This window comes from Corvus hawaiiensis, chromosome 5, assembly GCF_020740725.1.
Source record: "Corvus hawaiiensis isolate bCorHaw1 chromosome 5, bCorHaw1.pri.cur, whole genome shotgun sequence".
NCBI lineage: Eukaryota > Metazoa > Chordata > Aves > Passeriformes > Corvidae > Corvus > Corvus hawaiiensis.
Window position 1 is genome coordinate 46,550,986 of NC_063217.1, and position 12,225 is coordinate 46,563,210.

Consider the following 12,225-nt stretch of genomic DNA (forward strand, 5'->3'; position numbering starts at 1 on the left):
TGATGACTGCAGCATGCTCTGGCTAAAGGCATCAAGCAAAACAAATTGCCATGTTCCTCCAGGATTCATGATCTCTCCAGCAAGCAATTTTCAAATTGATTACTCTTGTAATCCTTGCATGTGAAGCAGGAAGGACTCTACAGAGAAACTCCCAAAGACATGTCATCACCCTTGATTTCAACCGCTGCAAGACATCCTTGCTCCACAGACTTTCAGGGTAACGGGATTTTGGAGCAATAGAAGAGCCATCTTGAGGGCATCTGTTCTAGCAAGGTAGTTGCCTTTGCAGTCAGTGCAGTAATGTAAATGTGTAGGTACATAACTTCATATTTCTTGCCTCACAGCAGAAAAGTGGGTCTTTGAAAAACCGAGGCATGACTCAAACATGTGGGATAGATGTGAACATGGATAGTGGTTTTCCCTGGGCTTTCCCTGAGACAATAATTGCAAATAAGTAGTTTACTATAAAGGCAGTGAATCCACTGGTCCACTTGTCAGCAAGTCAAACCCTGAGGAGTTTTACTAAAGATCTTAGAGCTAAAATTGTTGATGTCCTGCTATGTCCATGCCAGATCAGACTGCATCTTATTTTGCAAGTTAACATCCTGCCTCTCAAAATGCCTTTTTAGAGGATACTTTTTCCTCTGTCTTTACCAACCCGTAGGTCTGCAAAACACTTCACAATTTGTCTTCAGAAGGATATCAGCTATGGCACATTCTTTACATGAAAACAGATGCTTTTCTGAAGGACCTTTCATTTTGACCATATTTTTAAAAGAAACAGTTCATAAAGAGCAAAGCAGGGATGTTTCCCCTGCTACAAATAATCTAACACCCTTTCTCATGATTGATGCAGATTGTATTGAAATTATCTCATTGATACATGTGATATATTGCTCAAGAAGCTCATTAAGTCATTTGCAGTAGCAGAGTGTTGTTACTTTCAGAATCTCAGTTTACATTAAGGCTTTATTTCTAGCAAGCGACACCTGCTGTAAGTGGAGTGCCATTATCCCCTCTTTACTGGAACGGAAACCACCTGTCAGCATAGCTGAAAATTTTAAAACCAGATTATCACAATTTCTTTAAATCTCTATTCTGCAAAACCCAGATTAATGTAAGACTGAAAGTTTTGACTGCTTCTTCAAGTTAAGCAGAGTAACCCTGATCTAACAGAAAAAAGGGAACAGGTAAAAACAGGTAAAGAACTGAAACAAGATCAACTCTTGTTCACTATTTGAGGATTGTGTCTCTAAAAAATGTTTGCAGATTCACACCACAACCCTCAGCTGCAGAGTTTGTCATGTGCAACAAATAAGGGAACCTGGATGAGGACTAATTTTTTATGTGATTCTGGCCAACCTCTCCCATTTAAAGAGCATTGTAACAGATAGGAAGAGAGAACATCATGTTGAAAAAGCAAGTTCTATGATGAAGTTTACACCAGATGCATCTTAGTAACTGGGACACAACTTGCAATAAATACCTCTATTTTGGAAAATAGCATTCTTTACTGGCAAAAACTCTTCTGTAAACTGTATTAATACTGATATAGGTGTTCCTTCTTACATTTTTAGGCTCTGTACATGTGGTAGTCATTCAGACAAATGCTTCTGTCCCTTCTCCTTTCCTTTTCAAAAGGATAATCTCAACACAGAAAGGCCTGTGTGGGAGTTAATACAGGTTAAAAGAGGGAGGATCTATATTCAGAGGCTAGAGGAGTTTAAAAAATGCACACTTCATGGAAATCTCTTGCCACAGAGAGCACCTTTCACTGAAAGGTACTCAAGGTTTGCTTGGATCTTTGAAGGCTTGAACATCCTTCATTCCAAGGACACAGCGTTTTATAGAATTAAGCTTCACATTATGCTAATTACATATCAAGATCGATTCACTTCTCCAAGTTATTTTGTGCCTTCAGGAAGGTATAATCTCATTCAACTGTAGGTACTAATCTATTTCCAGATGGCACACAACCTTGCATTCAAGAACAACAGGCAGCTTGAATACAGAAGTCCCCAAAGAAACCTACAAAAACCCACTGAAAATCCATGGCAGTATCTCCCTGTTCAACTGATTACTTCGTCAATTCATTCACTTCATCTTGAGCGATGTATCCAGGTGCTTTGCAGCTTGCTGGGCTGATGCATCCTGTAGCTCACAACATTACTTCCTACTGCTTTGTTGTGAAGGATATAAAATAGAGGCACTTATGGTTTCAGGTAAGTATCAGGAGCTCTGGTTCCAAGTTCGGTTCCAAGTTCTTTGTGAATACAAGCCTGGGGCTGCCCAGTGAGATGGGGAGGTTCACACAAAGAGAGAGATGTAATCTGGCTCTTGGTCCTCTTGGCCACATGGGTAAAGCAACAGCTCCTTCCCCAAGGAAGTGATCGGTTCATCCTGTTGATATAGGATATAATCAAACAGCAGCTTTCAAACAGACCCTGCCTGTTAACCACCTCACAAGGCGGACAGCAGTCTCCCTGCCTCTGTTATGGTGTGGATGTATTCACACCACTGTGTGTGAACAGCTTAGTTCCCTGGAGAACTCGGGGAAGGGCCCAAATGGCTGCCCTCTGTCTTCATAACACATCTGTGCTCGGTGCCGTAACTCAGTGACACAGGTCCGGCAGTTCTAGGAAAGAGCTGTGCTCATCTCTGAGGAAACTACAGCTTCTCTGACATGGAGTGGTGCCCTGCCCAGAAAGTGCTGGAGCCAGGACTGTGCAGCATGCAGGTAAAGCAGGACCAGGGATTGTGGACTGTGCTTCTGGCTGTGTTTGTGGGAAGGACAAGGGTGGATTCTGGAGACAGCACACACCCTCTGCTCAGGCACATCCTGTTCTAACCAGGGAATTCCCTGATAGTACAGTCTCTGCTTCCAATCTTGTTCTCCATCCTAGCAACAGATGCGTGGTGGGGACTTGCCTTCTTTCATGGTCATCTAGTGGATGATAAGCAGAACCCAGTGGGGCACTTTGGCAGAGTGGGTTCAGCTGCCCACACATGCTGTAGTGGAGGGGGTCTGCAGGATTCTTTGCAGACTGTGGGCATGGCTCTATCTTTGATGTAGCCATGCAGAGCCAGGCTTTAAATCCTCCAGCTCTGGTACAAATAGCTGTATAACTCCTGCTTTTAATACTTTCAGCCTGAATTGTGAGAATCATTCAAGAAGCAAGTTCAGTCAGCCCAGGTAGAGTTCTGTAGAGCAAATGAGCATTGCTATTGTTCTCATGTCCAGTTTTGTTTAGCCATGTTTGTATTAAGCTAGGTACTTATTTAAAAGAAACAGGGATTTTAAATGAACCTATGAGAAAAATTATTGTCCTGTCCCTGGGCAGATCTTACAGTATACGAATGAACAATCCATCTGGCTCTCCTTGAAGCCCATGTAACTGCAGTCAGTGCTGGTAAACACCACTGTTACTGTTGCAAGAGCCTGCCAACCTTGCTCCTTCCCTTCTATTTTTTACCTTTGCTCAGTACCACGCCTTGCCTGCTTTGAGATTATAAAGATACTTTGCTTTCTTTCATGCTGACGCTGGATGTAAGCAGGATTTTGTGTTCACGCAACTTGCCAGTACCCCTTAACCATGGAGAGAATACAAAAGAAAGGAGTTTGCATGAGTACGCTGTCACGTCTCATCAACATTTCTACTAAGTAGCTTGTAAGTAACTTGGGCCCTGTGTGCAAGGTGTTCTGTGAGCTTGAGTGTGAGTGAGTCAAATCTAAGATGTCTGAGATGTATTAGGTCATCTAGGCTATACCAGTCAGGCTGACATACCCTTCTGGAGCAGCACACAAGATACCCAGCAGCAGTTCAAACGGGTCTAGTTACCTACTTCAAAACAACTGAATGGATTCTTTCTTATTTTGAAGTGCCCTGAGGCAATTAAACGGTTAAAGAATGCATTACTAGATGTTCACCTTGTGGTAGTCTACAAGGTCAGCCAGTGTTGAATGTTGCAGCTGGTCCACTCCAAGGAAGCTGTAGGAATCACTGGAGGCATCAATGAGGAAATGTTTACATCCTTCCACAGACCGATAGGAGAGCACGTAGCCTTTGATTTTCTCACTGACCCGGATCAGAAAACTCCCTGGTACTGTTTTATTCAGAAGCTCTTCCGCTTTCTTAGATGTCAGGATACCTGTTAAAAACCAAAACAGAAAACTGAAGGGAGAAAAGCATTTGTGCAGGACTGGGCAGAACAGTTCTCACAAGAAACCTGCTCTAAAACCAGTCCGTGGCACTTCCATCTCTTTCACTGTTTTCTTGCCTAGTAGCCCAGGAAAAAGAGTGCTGTCATTGCTAGTAACAGGCCATGGCCACATGCCAACTGCTTGTTGTTAACTGTTCCACACTTGGCCAACGATGAATGACAAACACAGAGGCTCGAAAGGACTGTTGCTGTGTTAGAGAGAGAATGGTATTGCAGTTATTGTATGTTGATTCCAGTATAGGAGCTTTACTCCCAAGCCCAGCCTGTGTTAGCAGCCACGTTAGCAGAAAAAACTCCTTAAACAGTTGGGTTGCAGTGGAAATGCCCAGGACTCACCATGGAACCAAGGTGCTATTGTGTCTGTGGTTTTCAGATAGCCAGCTCGGAGAGGGAATTGCTCCTCTTTGAACCACTTGATGATGCTTTCTTCGGTAGAATTGGAGATTGTCCTCTGGACTCCCTCTTTCCTGTTAGGAAAGACCTCTGGTTTGTGCATCAGGTTCAAACAACAGGTTTTGAGTCCCTGTGCAGGACTTACATTTTGCTTAGGATTTTAAGAGCAGTCCTAAACAGGCAGCTTATACCAGTTCAGCTGTGTGGAATATGGTTTTCAGTGGACATCTGGCATCATAGGGGCTCTATGTGCTCCAGGCTTTGGACATGCTACTAACTAAACCTCCAGGAATGAACACCTGAAAGCTTCATCACACCCTAGGCTAGAATATAACCTGTATTTTTCCCTGCTGGGTGTTTCTTCCACACAAGGGGGAGAGCTAACCATTCCCTTCTCAACCATCCCATGCTAGAGCAAAAGAATTTCATCCCTTCTCCTTTCCACAGTGCACAGGAGCTTCCTTACCTAATTGCTCTTCCATTTGCCATTGCAGGAGGTGGAAGTTTAGGCTTGGGGGGGAGAGGTGGATATTGAAGTGGTCGCCTATCTCCTGCTGTGGCACCCTTGGAAATATCTGCCCGCTTCCCTCTGTGGATGCCCTGCAGTGAAAGCCTCCTGTAGTCATCTCTGGCTTGCTGTGCAAGGGAGCGTCTCTTCTCATCTGCTGCCTTGGATTTCCGCACTGGAACAAAAAAGGAGTCCTACAGGAGCGAAGAAGCAGCAAGTTTAAAACTTGCTACCCTTTGGCCATCTTCATGCTTGATGAAATGGAAGAATAACCCATTTCACAAGCTGAAAAATTCACTCAGTTGTGAGGCCATTTGCCACGAGTCTCCCACGTGTTAAGTAGCATAGTTTTAATTCCTTTAAGAGATTAAAAACCAGGTTTTTTCCTCAGACAAGATTAAAAATCTGTGTGTTTTTTCTTGGTACCAGGTCCCTTTGTACTTAGAGACCTACTGGTTTTGTTTCAGATGCTGACTCCTGGTTCAGACATGGATTTCTGTAGTGCCTTTCATGTAAGCTGGTGGGGGAGGCAGGGCTTATGGAGTTAAGGCTGTTGAAATGACCCCAAATCAATCATTTGAAGGATTTGAAAGTGCTAATCCATTTCGGAGGGTGGGAAGCAGTCTTGCTGAAACTCTTATGGGAAGTGGAGAACTTGACTGTGGTTTCGTTTGGGTTTTTTTCCTATAAAACTGCCTTGATTGTCTAGGTCCATCTCACCCTGGAATCTGCAGGAGTAACCAGCTCTCCAGCATTTTTTTTATCGGTCAGAAAAATAAAACCCCTAGACTGAAGTGGAAGCAACTGGTGGTACACCATTGCCATCTACTGAGCAGCAGGGAAGGAACTGGGAAAAAAAGTGCATCAGGTTCTCCTTCAGGAAGCATTTGGCAGCACCGATGGATGCTACTGCAATTCTCATACTGTTTGCCATTTTCCTTTCTATCATTGGGATTCATTACATGAGACAGTGCAGCAGGGCTTTACTTAGGTGGGACCATGCCTGAATGACAGGGAAGCCCTTTTTGATTAGTCCCTGTTACCCATTATCCTTGTCCCTGACAGCAATGGTTACTGCAAAGTCCTACAAAAGGCCAGCCTCTAGTTTAAAATTAATTGTACTGGCTATACTCATGTGGTTCCTATTTGTTGCTTGTTTTAACATAGTATCAGTTGGAAAAGTTTTCCATTCCCCTGCCCAACTCTAGTCTCAGTGCTGTGTGGACTCAGAAACATTTCTGGTAATACAGTGCTGTATTTCTTGGCAGTACTCTCCACTCTCTATTATTTAGTTCTAGTATGGCAGGAGAAGCATTGAGATGACCCCACAGAGCTCTAGGATTTCTCAAGCCTTATAGGAAAAGGTCATTTTAAGGTCTTACAGAATTCCTGCCATTCAGGCTCATTCTCATCCGATTTCTGCAGCGTTCTCTGGCTCTCTGTGCTGCAGCGGGTCTGTGGTATTGGCTCCTGGGGGGCTGTGATCTCTTCTGAATTTCTCCTCTGTGCTTCCTTCATCTATGAAAGAAACAGTATATTCAGCTGTCTCGCAGGCAAGTTTCAGCCCTGCTTTTTAGCTAGCCTTGAAATTCTGGGAACTCCATTCTTTACAGTGAATCCCTCCAATTTCAACAACATACAGAACCTTCGTCTTTACTGCAGGTGACAACTGAGGCAGGAAGGGAAAACAGTCCACCAAAAATCATCAGGAGTATCTCCCTGTGCTACTCCCCAGTCTGCCAGCCTGGCCTGCTTTGTATTACCTCCAAATCATCACACCATACATGAGAAGCATGGCAATACTGGATAAAACTGGTCCAAAAGGTGAAAACATTCTTGGCTCCCGTAAGGCTCTGAAGCTGACTGGGACTCTAGGATAAAGCCTTGACCCCACTCAATGTGTTAGGAACATGATAGGTTGCCACTTACCTGTTGGAAGTTATGCTTCCTCACATGGCAATCTGCCAGCATCTGGTGAATATTTCTGGTTCCCCTCTGAGCAGAGCAAAAGAGTGGTAAGAAATAAATATGACATTAGGACAATTGCTCTTTTTTTGGTGCAATAGGTGTTTAATGCAAAAGCAGTCACGTGACATTTGTTAACAAATTTTGCCAGCCTGTTCGGACAAACATTGGGGGGATTTTCACATCATATTAGGCCAAAAATGCCTCAGGAGGAGAACTCAGGGGTGTCAGGATTGCCAAAAGCATGCATAGATTTGCTAAGCAATGCTCACAAGTGCCACTTTCTTTCCTTCCTCTAAAGCAATCCCTTGCAGAACCTGCCTGTGCATGTTTGCAGCTGTGGCTGTGTTGCTGCAAACTCCTACTTGACAAACTGACCCAACTGGCTGGATATTTCGTGTTCTCTCTCCCCTGCAAACCAGCTCAGCTGCCCTGCCAGCAGTCCCTAGCTGAGAGCTGCCTTGGCAGATGAACTGTTAGGTTTGGCTTTGAGTAAACACCCACCCACCTCCTCAGCAGACCCCAACTGCCTCCCACAGATGAGTTAACTGTGAGTGTATGCTTACCAAGGACACACTTCCTTTTAGCTCCATCACCTACTTGGCTAATATTTAATATGAACATGGCTTTACAATTTCCCTCTCCTCAGCAGGAAACTAGGAACTTCAAATGCGTGTGAAGCAGGACTTTTTTCTTAGATCAGCCCTATTCCCTGCAGCACGATACCTGGATCTTTCAGGTTAAATGAGAACTAGATCTCAGAGGAAACATTTTCATGCAGGAGGTGGGAACAAGCCCCTCTCCAAGCCTAGAAAATACAACAGGAGACTTCAGTCTGGAGCCCTCCTTCTAATAGCAAAAGCCCCAGAAACCTGGGAAAATTTACTAATAATATAATGACAGAAAAGAAAAGAAAATATACAACCCCTATCTATTTCCATGTGTAAGACTTTGAAAGGGGGGTAGATTTTTGGTGGTGGCTTGTTTGGCTTTTTGTTTTGTTTTGGGGTTTTTTGTCAGCTTTGACTAATAAGTTCCTTTGAAAAACAATCTCCCACATAGTTGCTCAACTTCAGCAAACAGTACAGAGAAAAAACTCATGTGACTCAGAGGCTTTTGATAAAGGAGACAGTCACTCCAAATTCCCTTCACTATTTTGGTAGCAGCAGGAGAGCATTTTGCCAAAACCCAACCTTCTGTTATCATACTTTTTACACCGAAGTACGGAGTGGCTGTACGATAAAAGAATATACTCTCATACAAGTTCATTCAAGGCTGAATGAAAACTGCTGCATGAGATTGGATTTCTCCCATTAAATTGGCAGGGTGTTCTGTTCCTTCTGTTCAACTATGGTTGCATGGGTAGTTAATTTAACTCCTCTTTTTTTCCTTTCTCTGCAAATGGCTTTTTGTAGGCAGTTAAAAAGCACAAATGTATTTATTACTGGGAAAAAATATTTCTGTAATGAAACTCCACAGGAAAGCAGACACTGTATTACTGCATTTGGAGTTGTCCCGTGCTGTCAAGATCATAAGCTGTTTTCTGTTTTAGAAGACAAAAAACCCCAAGAACCACCTAAAATATGCATATTAGATGATGCCAGTAAAATTATCTTCATTTGGTCTTTTATAAAAGTAAATTATTTGTCTGAGGGCTGTGGCCTTGCATGTACAGATCCTGGATAGCCTCCCTGGTCTTGCCCCAATAACCATCCAAACCAGCCACAGCGCAGAAGGGAAAGTACTTCACCCCTTGTTTTACCCACAGAGAATGGAAGCAAAGGAATTCAGAGTAATTTATCCATTGGCGCAGAGAGATCTATCCCAGCTGAGAATAGCACATGGACCTCCCGAGTCTTAAGGATGTAATAATATGGCTTCTTCTCTGACTATAGAAGAAAAGCCTTAGCAGATAGACAGCTTTTTCCCTTCAGATTTGTATTTGCAGCAGCCAGGATTTGCTGCACTTCCTAGACCTCAAAAACGTATGTTTCTTATAGTTATGGGAAAATGGAAAACTACCTTTGTGAGTTCCTGACTTTTTCCTGTTGTATCAATATCAGTTGTTTTTCTCCCATGTTCCTCCTTTTTCTCCGCAGTGTTTTTTTTATTCCCATGAAGATCTGTCTCAGCCAGAAGTCCTGGTTGTGGGTGTAGAGACCATGTTGCAGAAGAGTCAGTCTCTCTGAAATGCAAGCGAGAGAGGACTTAGGAGCGAGTTACTTTCTGCTGTCTCAGCATCTTGTGAGGAGGCTACACGTGAGCAGAGCAGAGCTGCAATGAAGCCACATGTGCATAGGCAGTTATATCTCCAGATCAGGCAGGTGAATAATTAAATTAATGACTTGTGGTGAGTAACTGTTGTCCGGCTGTACGTGGGCACCTGCTGGTGAATCAGCCCGATCCAAGCCCATCACCTGCTGCAGTAACAGCATCAGCATTTCCTGTGGTCTGCAGAGGGTCCCATGCAGGAACCATGTCATGGGAGCCTCAGTGAGCCAGGGCAAGTCTCAGGCTGCAGCTGGTCTCTGCCTGCATTGTGTGTCCTCTCCAGCCTTTGCCTCTGCCTTTTGCCAGCAAGGCCAGTGTGACAGCGGTAACCAGCTCCTACAGAGAAGACTCCAGCTTGTGTGTCCCTAGAAAAGCCTTCTCCTCCATATCTGCCCAGTGAGTCCTTCAGCTGAAGGGTGCTTACCTGCCCTCCCGGCCTTTCTCTCTCACTAAGCGCTTTGCTCTTTGTGCCTGGATCTCTTCACAGATGGCTTCATAGGATTTATCTGAAGGATGCTCGCCCATCACCCAGACCCACACATCATTGTCGGCACCGAGTTTCCATGTCACTGACTTCCTGTTGGCTGGAAAAGAAGGAGCTCTTTGGCAAATGCTGTTTACTGGGTAGCTCTTTGCAGGGCCTGTGTTGCACCTGCTGTGCCCTACCAACTGCTGTTCATGACACAGCCCCCCCAAAAGCAACTGTAGATGAGGAAAGCTCAACTGGGATGCAGCCCACGCTTCCCAGTTTTTTCATACTACTTGAGCCAGGTCAGTGAAGGAGGCATTTCTGAGTCTGGGAGCAAAGGAGAAGACTCACCACTGTTTCTTTTCTTGCTTTAATTCCTGACCACTGTCCTCCCCAAACTATATGAGGGTGAGCTACCTGCAAATAGTGCACGTGGGGGAGACCTGGGAGAAGAGTGCTATCTTCCTAGCAGCTGGCATGCTGTGTAATCCTGGCAAGGGAACTTCAGGTCTAAACTCTCAGTGGGAACTCCCTATCAGATCTGGTGCCTCAGGACAGATATTCAAATCCATGGTTATGTTAAAGACAGATTCAGAGGCACCATTTAGTGGGAAACTTAATGAGATGCATCTCCTGGGGGCAAATAAGCCCTGTCTTCCCAGTGAGGGGAGTTGAGCAATTTGGTCAAGGACAGAATGTCTAGGCCAGGGAGTAAAAACCATTGTGTGCCTGGCCAAACTACCCCATTGCAGGTGGATTTAGTTGTTTTGGAAATAAGCCTATGTCACGTCCCTTGGAGAAGAAATTGCTCTAAGGGTACATTACTTCCTATTTCTAGGAAGCAGTTGACTAAGCCATTTATGTGCCAGAAGGTGAAGCAGCCAGGAGGCAGAGACTTACCTTTTCTTACCAGCGGCTTCTTTGCTGAAATCTTTTCTGCAGCAGCTTCTCTTTCCTCCCACCGTCTGATCTGTTCCTGCCTCATCTTGAAGAAGAGGATCTGCTTCTGCTCCTCGCTGAGTTCTGCCAGTAGCTCCGGATCGATGTACATGTCTGATAGTATCTGTTTCAGCATGGCTGCAGGTTTCACTTACGTACTTTCGTGGCAATGATCTTCAGGGATCAGATCCTCTTTCTGGCTCCGACAAGAAAGAGTGCCCGCTCGTCTGAGACTGAAGTAGGAATGCAGGCGTGCCAGAGCAATTATACTTCTGTCTCTTTTTTTTTTTTTTTTTTTTTAGCTCAGACTTCCTGCACAGACCAAAAAAAGTAAGTAGTTTAAAACCTGCTGTTAAGATTCCTTGGAATAAGAGGTGAGCTCAGCTCTCATGCAGCCCCTGCCCACTCTGCAGGGAGAGCTGGCCAGAAGGGGCGAGGCCTGGAGTGGGGAGGTTGTGTTGATACTCTGCTAAACCCAGCTGATAGTATATCAAAGAGAGAGAGCACTGCCTGTTAGTCATCAGAGGTGCGGCTTGGCTGTGCCCAAGCAAACATTCCTGCTGGGCAGGGAATCAATGAACCCATGACTAGATGGCTCCTCCTCCTTCTAAACAGGAAAGCTTTGATGATCAAAAGCCCGGCCAGCCTCATTTTACCGAAGAAAGATAGGGAGGACTTTCAACTCTGCTTCTGAGATGGGAGTGCGAATTTTGGGGAGCTCCTGTCCATCAAAGTCAGCCTCCCAGCAAGTCAAGGGAGCACAAGGAGTGCAGCTGGTTTGAAGAAAGGCAATTTGGATAGTCAGTGTCTGAGACAGGTCCTGCTCTGACACATCTTGCTGATGCACCCTGCCCACGTGGTGAGCCTGGCATGGGACATCCTTGTCTGACAGGATGAAGCCGATGGGGAGAAGGGGCACCCCTGTTCCTGCCCAGGATACTGCCTTGTGTCCAGTTCACACTGGCGAGGTACTAACACCCACACAGCCTTGCTTTGTGCTCATGGATTTACATTTACAACGGGGATTTCACTGAAAAATTGGAAGCTCTCCTGTCACTTGGGAAGGTGGCAAATAAGAAAGTAGAAATGTGGACTAAAGACCTTGAAACCAACTATTTTCCTTATCTTATCTGGATAAACTCATGGAGAGCAGGACATTAGTTGGCAGTGCTTTCAGTGACACGGGGAGGCTGACAGCCATATATTAAGTGCAACAGCAGAGAAGGGTGGCTGACTGGCCAGAGGTGGTAGGGACTTTCTGGACAAACTCTTGGGAAATACTGCCATCAGACTACAAGGAAAATTAAAGCAATGGGATTGCTCATGTCCTTCTGCCCAAATCCTGGGAGTCTAAGGAACAAGCATGCTAGAACATAGCATAGTAAGTGGGAGGCAGAGGGTTATTGAGGCAGTAATGTGGAAGTATAAAGGGCAGAGACACGGCAGAATGGCCTGTGCC

At 44.9% G+C, this 12,225-nt stretch overlaps 1 protein-coding gene across 1 annotated transcript; it reads right to left on the bottom strand.

Annotated features, from left to right (window-relative positions):
• Positions 1 to 951: 951 nt before the first annotated feature.
• SH2D4A (SH2 domain containing 4A) lies at positions 952 to 11,669 on the bottom strand. Its single transcript, XM_048304790.1, has 9 exons — positions 10,728 to 11,669; positions 9,783 to 9,942; positions 9,110 to 9,272; positions 7,052 to 7,117; positions 6,505 to 6,640; positions 5,081 to 5,297; positions 4,558 to 4,688; positions 3,929 to 4,149; positions 952 to 2,400 (listed from the first exon to the last, which is right to left on the bottom strand). Exons 1-9 carry the CDS (start codon positions 10,900 to 10,902, stop codon positions 2,308 to 2,310), a joined length of 1,362 nt encoding a protein of 453 aa, XP_048160747.1. The 5' UTR covers positions 10,903 to 11,669; the 3' UTR covers positions 952 to 2,307.
• Between the last annotated feature and the right edge of the window lie 556 nt (positions 11,670 to 12,225).

Excerpts from the sequence above, each read along its gene's own strand:
- SH2D4A (XM_048304790.1), bottom strand. The coding sequence starts at position 10,902 with ATGCTGAAACAGATACTATCAGACATGTACATCGATCCGGAGCTACTG. Across the intron at positions 9,943-10,727 it reads GAAGCCGCTGGTAAGAAAAG|CCAACAGGAAGTCAGTGACA; the intron begins GTAAGTCTCTGC and ends CTTCTTTTCCAG. Across the intron at positions 6,641-7,051 it reads GGAAGCATAACTTCCAACAG|ATGAAGGAAGCACAGAGGAG; the intron begins GTAAGTGGCAAC and ends TTTCTTTCATAG.